Source organism: Brassica napus, chromosome C5, assembly GCF_020379485.1.
Source record: "Brassica napus cultivar Da-Ae chromosome C5, Da-Ae, whole genome shotgun sequence".
NCBI lineage: Eukaryota > Viridiplantae > Streptophyta > Magnoliopsida > Brassicales > Brassicaceae > Brassica > Brassica napus.
This window is the reverse complement of record NC_063448.1, coordinates 25,766,021-25,777,583: the sequence shown is the minus strand read 5'-3', so window position 1 is coordinate 25,777,583 and position 11,563 is coordinate 25,766,021. Positions and strand designations below refer to the sequence as shown.

Here is an 11,563-nt window from a genome sequence, read left to right as displayed (position 1 = left end):
ACAAAGGAAACATGCAGCCACTAAGTAAATGTGTGTGCTTAAACTAAATATCATAATCTTTATCAAATGGTAAAGAAAAACTTTGCATCTTTTTGTTATTGTCTGCGTTTTGAACATTCAAGATTTCTCACTTGAAAACTCATTTGGGATCCTCTACCGTTTTAAAATTTTGTAAACAAATATGGATGACTGAATCATATGGGACCTTATGATTTTATAACTAACGAAAATGAAAACCCTCTCACATTTATTTGAAAATGAATACACAAACGTTCCCCGTTTTAATCACTATGATACCTAATCTGGTAGACCCACACGTTCCATAATATATATTATACTATGAATTTTACCGAAAAGCTAGATCCTCCAGTCAACTATCATTATCATAAACAATTGAGAGCTACACAAAAGCGGCAAGTTGACCACGAACCCTTCACTATCGTTTATTTATGCATTGGGCTACCAGCCCCAACATTTTTACAAGCCAAATCTTTATTATTTGTCTACCCGTTAAAGCTAATAAAAACATGTATGGGTTTGCAAAATTCACACCAATTTAATTTACAAAAATTATTTTATTTAGGAACATAAATTTAACGAAGTAAAAATAACTATAAAATTTGGAAGAATGACCATTATTTCAAACAAACAAATATCAAATAAACACCACCAGATATACCCCTCTCCTATAACAATGAAAATGATTCACAAAACCAAAACAACAACCTCAAACACATTATAATACAAATATTGGGAAATCAAAAACCATGTAAAAACACGGCAACAATACAACATAATTATCCCTGTTCGAAACTACGCTAGGCGCTAGTCGGACGGCGAGTGTAGGCGTAACGAGTTATGAAAAAATCGGGGAGTATTCGGGGAGTACGCGGAGCCTAGTTTTTAGTATAATTTATTGTATTTATAATATGTTTAACAAATGAACATAAAATATAAAAATTCTTAGACATATTTATATAACATTTAACAGTTTTTTAGTACATATCTGATTCAAAAACCACAAAAGAACTTCCAACTCATGGGATAAACAAAAATAGATTGTTTTCATCGTGAGACATAAAAAAAATAGTAAGAGAATTGCAAGTCTTCATCTTTTTATCTTCAAAGATCAAGTAAGTGTTTTAAGAGTTAGCTCTTCTTGTAAATAATTTTAAATATTTCAATCAAGTTTACAATAGCGATGGCAAATACAAAGATACAATATCAAATTTTGAATAATTCAATTGGCCAGTAACAAACCAGTAAAAGCTGACTCATGTCGCTCTAAATTTAAAAAAAGAAATAATAAATAATGAGAAAGAAATCAAACATAATTGATATAACCAACAGCTCACATCGACTACGACGAAAGAAATGATACTTCGAGTGTTCTATAAATGTAGAGACTCTCTCAGCATTACAGCTTGCGGATTGGGCTTTTTCTAAAGGCCCAAAAATTTGCCTAAAGTATAAAATTTGTCATATTAATCGGTTAAAAGTCGGGCAAAAGTCAGGAATAGTACCGATTTTTTTGTTTACGCTGCCGATTAATGGTGGCCTGACTAAGTGATCCGCTTTGGCCATAATCACCACGGAACACATGCGCCTACCGCCTAGGCGGGCGAATAATCGGCTAGGCGCCCGCGTTTTTCAACAGGGAAATTATATAAAGGAAAAGAAAGTCAACGCACGGAGGGCTATGCATAATGATATAGTAGGCAAGAACTTTACAAAACTAGGATACCAGGGCATCAGAAAAAAAAAGAATTTTACAAAATGTTTTAATGTAAACCAGTAACACTAATATTGATCAAAAAAGTTAAGATCTCATTTCAAGTTGCCACGAGACATAAATTGAATAATAATTGTTATATTCTTATCTTTACAGGCTTAAAAGGTTGCATTGATTTTTATCGTATAATATGATATGCCATCTTATGTTAATTTGCAGAATCCAAATTAATTATTCCTCTGATGGAGTTTTACTTACGGCACTAGATTCTGGTACAACCCACCGGTTTAAACGTCTCAGCGATGTATACACCTAATTTTTTTTGGCAACAAACATTATATATAAGCTCCAAAAACAGAACTCGCTATAGCTTGAGGAAAATAGTTATGTTGTGTGTAAAAAACTTAAAAAAGTTATATACTAATCCATTTCTAACCTGTTGATCCCAATCTGTTCTCAGAGTCATGATGGTAAGCACACAAGTTTGAACAAATACTCCAAATAGCATTCCGATCCAGACACCCTAAAATTCAGAGAAAAAAATTATATGTTATATCCAAGAGAATCAATAAAAATGAGAAAACAAAAGAAAACAAAACTTACTTTGACTTGCAAACCGACAACGTAACCAAGGATAACACCAGTAGGAATTCCGACAAGGTAATAGCAAGCAAGATTAACGTAAGTAACATATCCTTGCCATCCTGCTCCCACAGCAACTCCTGTTCCGGTTTAAAACACATGTAAGTTCAAAGATCCGCTTCATGTTACTAACCATCACATGTCAAATAGCAAAAACACATACCTGAGAGAACAGGTTGAACACTGTTCATGAGGATGGAAAAGGCTAAAAGTGGAGAAAGATCGGCAACTTCTGCTGCTACAGCTTCACTTGTAGTGAAAATGTAGGAAACTTTTCCTCTTAGAAACAAGAAGACGAAGAATAGAACTATTCCTATAGAGAGTGACGTGAAAACCGCTGTCAACGTTGCAAACTTGGCTCCTTTTGAGTTTCCCCTACCGAGCTCATTCGACACTCTTACACTGTTTTTATACATAATTGCAAATAAAAAGAATAAAATGACGATATTAATATAGCAACGATGATGTTAAGTTTGCAGGTATCATGTATACGCACCTTGCTGGTGCCAAAAAACCAAGTGCTATCATCATCTCCATTCCATTAATGTTGAGGCTACAAAAGTTGGTAAAGAAGAGTCGATTTATAAATATTTATATATTACTGTACTACTCATGATCATGTTTAATCTAATAATCAAGTAGGTGAAATGTACAGATGCACGAAAATATATTAGTTATGGATATGACCAGAGAAGAGAGAATGAAGCTTAGTTCTTGTTAACATACCAGATAGCAAGTGCATCTAGAGCGACCTCTGCGTTTTTCAAATTTCCAGTGAGCAGTACCAAGATCGAGTTATACCATAACTCCAAGCTGTCCAAAATAACCACATAGTAATAACTAATATTAGAGGTAGGTCTACATGTACGAATCGATTTAAATTTATAACTAATTAATCTTTGACATTGTCATTCCTCGTAAAAGAGCCTGAGTAATTGAGTTTACTCTTTAATATTTGGAACCTTTCTCTCACTTATATATAAAACTATTTTATACTTCATCTGTTTGATAATAAGTATCATTTTATATTTTATATTTGTTTCAAAATAAGTGGCGTTCAATGTAAAGTTTTACATTAAATCTATTTTTTACCCTTTTAAATAACCAATAGATTTTTATTTAAATTGTTTTCATTAAATTAATCATACATTAAATATGGATATATTAGTGTATTATATAATTTTCTTAATCTCAGTGAAAAATGTCAAAGTGACACTTATAATGAAACGGAGAGAGTATAAACTTTTTTTTGTGACCAAATCTTTGAAACTAAATGCTAGACTAATTAAGAATCATATGGTTCCAGCTTCCAGCCACCAAACTGATACATTGACAAAGTAAATGCAAGTGGAAGTGGAAGCCAATTGTCTATTGTTTTAACCACCAAAATAGGAAAACTAACGCTACTTATACGAAGTGGTATCACTAATAAGACTTTTTATGCAAATAATTGATGAGAGATTCTTAATAAATATTATGAAAGCTTACCAAAGCATTCCACCGGAAGACATGGAAAGTTTAAAAACGGGCCATAAATCTTTGAAAGCCAACATAGAGAATCCTCTCCACGTGTCCTTACACCCACCGCAAGTGACGAACCAGAGCTGCGCAATGTTAGGCAACCAGAAGGCAACGAGCGTCGAGGTCATAGCACCGGTGATTCCAAAATCGAAATGAACCATTAGGAGCCACGACAAGAACACATGGACCGCTAACGAGACTGCAGCCACATAAGCAATGATTTTGTTCTTGCTCTGAGCTTGGAGAAACATTTGGCAAGTGAATGATGGTATGAATGAGAAGTTGATGCCTATGACCCATAGGGATATGATCCGAGCCACACGGACAATGCGTTCCTCTTGACCTAAGGCTAAGAGGATCGGGCCCGAGAAGATATAAACGGGCGTGAGGCAAATGGTACAACCTGTGAGGACGATCCATGACCTTTGGAGATAGATTCCGAGCATATGGTTTTTTTTTGCTCCGTAAGCTTGGCCACATAGTGTTTCTAGTGCACTGGCCATGCCTAACTGCATCACAGTTCGTAGTTTACACGATGATTAATTGTACGGTGAGTTATAAAACAACACTTAAAACGATAAGTTGAGGCATCCGCATAGTTACATGATATGTGTTACCCGAAATAATATATTCTGAAAAATACTCCAAAACCTATTAACAGGACTTAATTTTATTCAAGAAGTTGGTGCATGATTTACCATTAGTTTCTTGTTAGTTATATTGTAACGTTCAAATTTCTTCGGTGTTGGATTTCACTTGAAAATCAGTAAAAGTATTCTTTACACAAAATAGAATTGGAAAAACCATCAAGGATAGCAAGTACAAAATCCAAACAAAAAAGGATGCCAACAAAAAAAGGTATAGCGCAAAGCAAGATCGACCAAAATGCAAACTGAAAAGTAGGAAAGTCATGTTAAATTTTTAGGCCTATCAGTGACAAGACATTAGATTTCGACCTTATCGGTGGCCTCCGAATGCTGTCAAGAAACTTGTCGACAACACCTTTTATTTTCTTTATAAAAATATAAAATATCGTGATATCACTACAATTAAAACAAATTTATAAAAGTAGAGTGAGAAAGTTGCTCTCTAGGAACCCCACGCGGGTTAGACCACCTTCGGCGGGAGGCTATAACAAGGGTTTCTTAAAAAAAAATTAAAAAAATAAATCAAAAAATACATAAAAGAACAGAACTGCTGCTAAACAAAGGGCTTTAAGAAATGGTAAACACCCCTGACGTGTCTATTTCGTATTGGGTAATGCTTTTTAGGCGAAAAGGAAAAAAAAATTGGTCTCTCTGCATCGATGTTTCCAAAGTTCTTTTGAATCATCGTCTGTGGAGAGAAAGAAGAGATGATTGGATCAAAGTGAAAAGAAAAAGAAAAAGATGAGTTCTGATTTGTATCCGAAGGGGTTTTGCAAGACAAATCGAATCGTCCTTTGGAGAGAGAGAGAGAGAGAGAAGAGACGATTGGATTCAAACTGAAAAGAAGAAGATGAGTTCTGATTATAGTCGCCGGAGCTGTGGCGAGCAAGTACGGCTGGCGGAGACCAACGCAAACTCACACATGATGTTCTGGTTAACCGCGTCGGCGCTCGAGCTCCCGAGGTTCCCGATGCTGATCGTGCCGCGTAGGACGAGGATGGTCACAAATCCACAGAGGATCGTCATATTGATGAGGCGAGAGCAGAGAGCAGAGATTAACTAAGGCATCATTTGCGTTTCAATCGTGAACTGAAATTGGGATTTGGTTGCAGAGAGCAGAGATGGAGAGAGCAGAGAGCAATCTTTGGTTTTAAAAGAAATGGTATCATTGCTTCTTGATAGAAAAATAATGGTATAATCTCTGCTCTCATGCTAACTCTTTGAACTTTATAAGATCATAGCATGAGTATTTGATACATTGTTTGTTTATCAGTGTCTGCGTTTGGTTTTAAAAGAGATCTATTTGATTGTTTCTTATTGTTTCTTATCAGTATCCTAAGGTGCGCGAGCAAGTACGGTCGGCGGAGACCGTATATAGTCGCCGGAGCTGCGGCGATCGCGGTGTCTGTTTTGGTGATTGGACCGTGCGCCAGAACTTTGTGGCTCTTTCTTCTCCAAAGTAAATCCGATTCTTTATTTTCTTTGGGTAACATTTACATGTTTATTATGACATTACAAGCTGAGGATTAAATTGTATATTCTGTTCTTTCTCTCCTGTAGTATACTCCCGCCATTGATATATGGAGCATAGGATGTATATTTGCAGAAATGCTCACGGGGAAGCCGTTATTTCCTGGGAAGAATGTGGTGCACCAATTGGATAATATGACTGATTTGCTTGGTACTCCTTCACCCGAAGCTATCTCAAGGGTTAGTTGCTATTAATCAGTACTAAAGTTCATCGTTTTTTATTTGTTTCCTACAATGTCTAAGCGTGGTGGAGTTTCTTTCAACTCTAACGAATTATGTGTTAAATATTTATAAGATATGAATATTTGTTACTTGTGTTTTCCAGCCATGGTTTTACGGCTGGTAGTCTAGGCCTAGTTCCTGTCAGATTCATATAAATTGGTAGGAGACCTCAGGTCATAGGTGTCATAGGTATGTCCAGGGGTGGACCCACGTTGAGTAATAGTGGGCCAGCTGACACTGGTTAAATTTAAGTTTCAGCTGTTTTGCTAAAATGAATATGTGATTCTGTAGGTCATTTGGTTAACACTCTTTTCTCCTGACCCACCTAACTAGGGTTCGATTCCATGTTCTACTGGTTTTTTCTTCAAATGATTTTTATTCTGGGCCAAAGCCCAATTGTTAACACCCCTTAAATTTTGGGCTGGGTCCGCCACTGGGTATGTCAGTATGTGATCTGCCACATATGAGAATAATAGTGTTATCACATTGTAGAAGGAGACTTTGTAGCTCTTTTGTGTGGTATGTATACTTTATTAAGCTTTTGGGTTTTGTAGGAACTCCATGGACAGAGGAAGAACATCATCAAAGCATCTCTATTTCATTTCAATTGGCAAGTGGTTAGTATACTTTTCTTTTAATGTTTGTTAGAAATTGTTTAGGTTGGGAACTAAATGGAATTTAGTGTCATCTAGTTGTTAGTTGAGTAGAAGTGCTTTGTCAGGTTCGATGTTAATGATGTGCTTTGTCAGGTTCGATGTTAATGCTTCTGCTTATGCTTGATAACCTGTAATGAAAGGAACACTTCCACCTCAACACCTAGTTAATGCTTCTGCTTATGCTACCATTTCTCTTCCCTTCTTTTTCATATTGTTTCTCTTCACCTATTTCACTAAGATTTCATATTATGTCATATTTGTTTAAATTTTATAAAAACCAATCATTCAACTTATAAAAAAAAAATTAAAAACCTCAAAGAGGTTCTCCCATTGGACCATGCTAAATTAAATTACATTACTAGAGGTTCTAAACTTCACAAATTACACAGTTAATTATTAAACTTATCATTAGAACCCTTAATGGGCTCTAACCATTAGACATGCTCTTAGTGGTTTCCGTCGTTGGAAAAGGTTAGTATTACACTTTTGTGAGTGGAGTTAGTTGAAACACGTTTACTTTAGCAAAATCTTATCCTTTTATATTAATTTTAAGTGCTTTTTCTTAAAATTAAGATATTTTGAGAATTTACGAGCGTTGTTCATCAGTCATTCAATTCTGGATAATTGAAAAATTCAAGTCTCGTAGATCTACTCTCAAACGGTCTTTAAGAATGTCTGTAGCAGTGTATAGGGTTCTCATGGCCTTAACTCTTGAAGAAGATGATGAACCCTTCACTATGCCAGATCGACCGGGTTTCACCTCAAACGACAAAAATCGCCTCAGTCTTATGGGGAGAGCTTTAAACCCAGAATGTTAGCGTATGTCAGAGCTAATTGTCACCATGCCTCGCAAATGGGGCAAAGAAGAAAAAGTCAGAGGTATTGCTCTGTCTCAAGAAAGATTTCAGTTTATCTTCAACAACGAACACGATTTATTAGAAGTGCTGGAAAAAAGGGTTTAGACTTACAATGAATGGGCCATGGTACTCGAAAGATGGGTTGAAAACCCTCCTGAAGACTATTTGCAGTTTACTCCTCTTTGGGTCCGGATTATCAACATCCCAGTAGATTACTACACTTCGGAGGCGTTGACTATCTTGGGAGATATGATTGGAAAAGTTACCTTTGTAGCTTTCGATCCAATGAAACCGGTAACCCAAGACTACATTAGGGTTCAGGTTCTGTTCAATGTTGCTAACCCTCTACGAACCTGTAAGGTGTTAAACATCAAAGGGGAAAAACTGCAACCATTCATTTCAACTATGAGAATGTGCAAAAGAGATGTTTCACCTGTAAGCGTCTGAATCATGAGAAGATGATTTGTCCGATTGAAGTTAGGAAGCGACATGAGAAAGCTCAAGGCAGGAGGGAAAGAGCTAAAGAGCAAGTTCTGATTGCTCCCTTGGTTCTTAGCAAGGGTGACCCCCTCTTTGATGTGTTGGAAGAGTCACAAGTGGGTTTGGATCCAATCTCAAGAAGACCAAAAATTACAAAGGAAGTTCTTGATGAAATGTGGAGGTATTTGCTGGCTGATACAGGTGAAGACAGAGCAGTCAAGATAGACAGACTAAGAAGCACGGTCAAGAAAGCTGAAGTAGACCCCAGAGCTCAACGTTCTGTTCTAAGGTTGGAGCCTGCTCCTATTGTGATCAAAGATGTCAACAAGGGGAAAGGCCTTGTGTTTGACTATGGAGAAAAAGTTCAAAAGAAAGTGGATTTCGACCTGAATGTTAATCCAACCAAGCTCATGGCGGTGTTTTCAAAGCGTTCAAACTCACAATTGACACTGAGAGGACCTGTAGTAGGCATAGAAACGTCCGATGAAAGTAGTTTGGCTAGTGATCAAAGATCCTTCTCTGGTATTCCAACAGTTTTCCATATGTTCTTTGGAGCCCGGAACTTCCGGGACTATCAGTAGAAAACCTCAAGTTCGCAGACGCCCCTCAAAAGCTGTTAGGAGGGCTTCTTCTTTGATACTAGATGTTCGTGATCAAGAGGGTGAGACGGGAAGCAGGAAGCTGGCAGTAAGAAGAGGAAGAAAGTGACGGCAGACGATGAAGGCAAGTTAAACACTAAGGCGCAATGCCTTACGGTGATCCCGCATGAAGGATTGTCCCATCCCCAATGAGCATAATGAGCTGGAATTGTCAGGGCTTGGGGCGGCCTCAAGACCTGACAATTCAACATCTTCGAGAGATGCGTAAAAAACACTTTCCGGAGATATTGTTCTTGATGGAAATGAAAAACTGTCGCGATGTTTTTGTAGATATTCAGGTCTGGCTGGGTTATGATCGTGTATATACTGTGTGGGGGTCTTGCTCTTTTTTTGTAAGAAAACATAAAAATGGATATAAAATTTGCGGATAAAAACCTTTTGGATTGTTTGGTTCAGTTTGGTGAGAATACCTTCTTCTTATCTTGTATATATGGTGAACCAGCAAATGATGGGCGTAGTAGAGTGTGGGAAAGGCTCAGTCGGATTGGAGCAAAGAAAACTGAACCGTGGTGTCTTATTGGTGACTTTAATGAGATTCTCAGTAACGCCAAAAAAACAGGAGGTCCAAGAAGGTCGGAAGCCTTGTTCTTACCTTTTGCTAACATGTTGAAGTGATGTGGTATGGTTGAACTCTCAAGCAGAGGTAACAACCTAACTTGGGGAGGAAAAATATGGAAAAAATGGATCCAATGTGCCCTGGACATAAGTTTTGGAAACAAAGAATGGCACAAGCTTTTCCCTGCATCAAACCAAACTTTTTTGGACAAGCGTGGCTCGGAACATAGGCCGGTTTGGATGAATTTCTATGCTACTCACCAAACCTTCAAAGGCCAGTTCAGGTTTGATAAAAAAATTCCTGATGCAACCAAATGTCAAGTAAGAAGTGAGCATTGCTTGGGCGCTGAACATAAATGGACAAAATCAATCTATCACGCAGAGGATACAAACCTGTAGGAATGCGCTGAGCAGATGGAAGAAACAGTCGGTATTTAATGCTCAAGAGAAGATTTCCTTGCTCCAAGAGAGGTTGGAATGGATGCAATCTAGAGACTACCCATGCTTTTTTATGATCAATATCATAAAGAAAGATCTGGTAAAAGCGTACAAGGAGGAAGATCTGTTTTGGCAACAAAAATGCAGAGATCAATGGCTGATCCATGGTGATCGCAGTTCAAAATTTTTCCATTTTGCTGTCAAAACAAACAGAGCTAGGAATCAGATCACAAAGTTGAAAGACTCCTCGGGGAAGTTGCAGTGGTCGGAAGGTGCTAAAGCGGAGGTTGCCATTGACTACTTCTATGAATTGTTCAAATCATCCGACCCTAGGTCCTACTCTTCGGTCTCGGAAAGTATGGTACCGAAGGTTTACTATGCGATGAATGTGTCACTTACAAGAGTTGTTTCTAAAGAGGAAGTCAGAGATGCAATCTTCTCTATCAAAGCAGATAGTGCACCAGGTCCGTATGGCATGACGGGGCTCTTCTTCCAAAGGTTTTGGGATGTTATTGGAGACCAAGTGACCAAGGAGATTCAGGATGTGTTTGTTACAGGGTTGCTCATGTCTGAATTGAATTTCACCTATCTCTGTCTACTGCCTAAAGTCGTTGATCCAGAGCTTATGAAGGATTGAGGCCTATCAGTCTTTGTTCTGTTATGTACAAAGCAGTCTCAAAGATTATGTTTAGAAGGCTCCAACCGTTTCTGCATGACATTGTCTCGTTCAATCAATCAGTGTTTGTTAAAGACAGGCTCATCTCTGATAGCATTGTCATTGCTCACGAATCAGTACACGGCTTGAACACGCATCAATCAATCGCGGAGGAGTTCATGGCTGTTAAAAGGCGTATGATCGAGTTGAGTGAAGCTATCTCAGGAATTTGATGATTGCTTTTGGATTCAGTTTGAGGTAGGTCAAGCTGGTAATGATGTGTGTAACCTCTGTGAGTTTCGTAATTCTAATCAACGACCAACCGTTTGGATTGATTAAACCACAAAGAGGCATTCATCTGGGTGATCCTCTATCGCCCTTCTTGTTTGTCTTATGCACGGAGGGACTGACTCATTAACTCAATGTTGCGGAGAGAAATGATCTAATCAATGGAATGAGGTTCTCAGAAGTGGGGCCGGCGATCACACATCTCTTGTTTGCTAATGACAACTTATTCCCCTGCCACGCTTTTGAGAGGCAAGCCTCAGCCCTACAGGGAATACTGAAGTTTTATGGCGAAGCTACCGATCAAAACATTAACCTGGAAAAATCATCGATATCCTTTGGTGATAATGTAGAAAGTGATTCAAAGGGAGCCATTCAAGATATCCTAGGAATCATGAATCAGGGAGGTGCAAGCAAGTATCTGGGTTTGCCTTAGTGTTTCTCGGGTAGTAAAGTGGATCTCTTCTCTTATCTCAAGGACCATACCCAAGGGAGACTAGATGTGTGGTACTATCAGCACCTGTCACAAGGAGGCAAGGAAGTATTGATCAAATCAACAAGATCGTCTCTCTCGACCTTTGCTATGTCGTGTTTCAGGCTGCCCAAAACGATCATTGCCAAGTTATCTAGCATGTTAGTGGCCTTCTGGTGGGGAGCTGAGGATCACCATAGGAAAATTCACTG

At 38.0% G+C, this 11,563-nt stretch overlaps 1 protein-coding gene across 1 annotated transcript in view; it reads right to left on the bottom strand.

Annotated features, from left to right (window-relative positions):
* Positions 1–1,806: 1,806 nt before the first annotated feature.
* LOC106398894 (protein DETOXIFICATION 21-like) overlaps positions 1,807–11,563 on the bottom strand; it is a 30,823-nt gene continuing 21,066 nt past the window's right edge. Inside the window, exons 2-8 of the mRNA XM_022703568.2 lie at positions 3,863–4,404; positions 3,101–3,187; positions 2,871–2,927; positions 2,538–2,776; positions 2,336–2,454; positions 2,169–2,255; positions 1,807–2,044 (exon numbers count right to left, since the gene is read on the bottom strand). Coding sequence (XP_022559289.2) covers positions 1,964–2,044; positions 2,169–2,255; positions 2,336–2,454; positions 2,538–2,776; positions 2,871–2,927; positions 3,101–3,187; positions 3,863–4,404 — 1,212 coding nt within the window. The 3' untranslated portion in view covers positions 1,807–1,963. The remainder of the gene's footprint in view (positions 2,045–2,168; positions 2,256–2,335; positions 2,455–2,537; positions 2,777–2,870; positions 2,928–3,100; positions 3,188–3,862; positions 4,405–11,563) is intronic.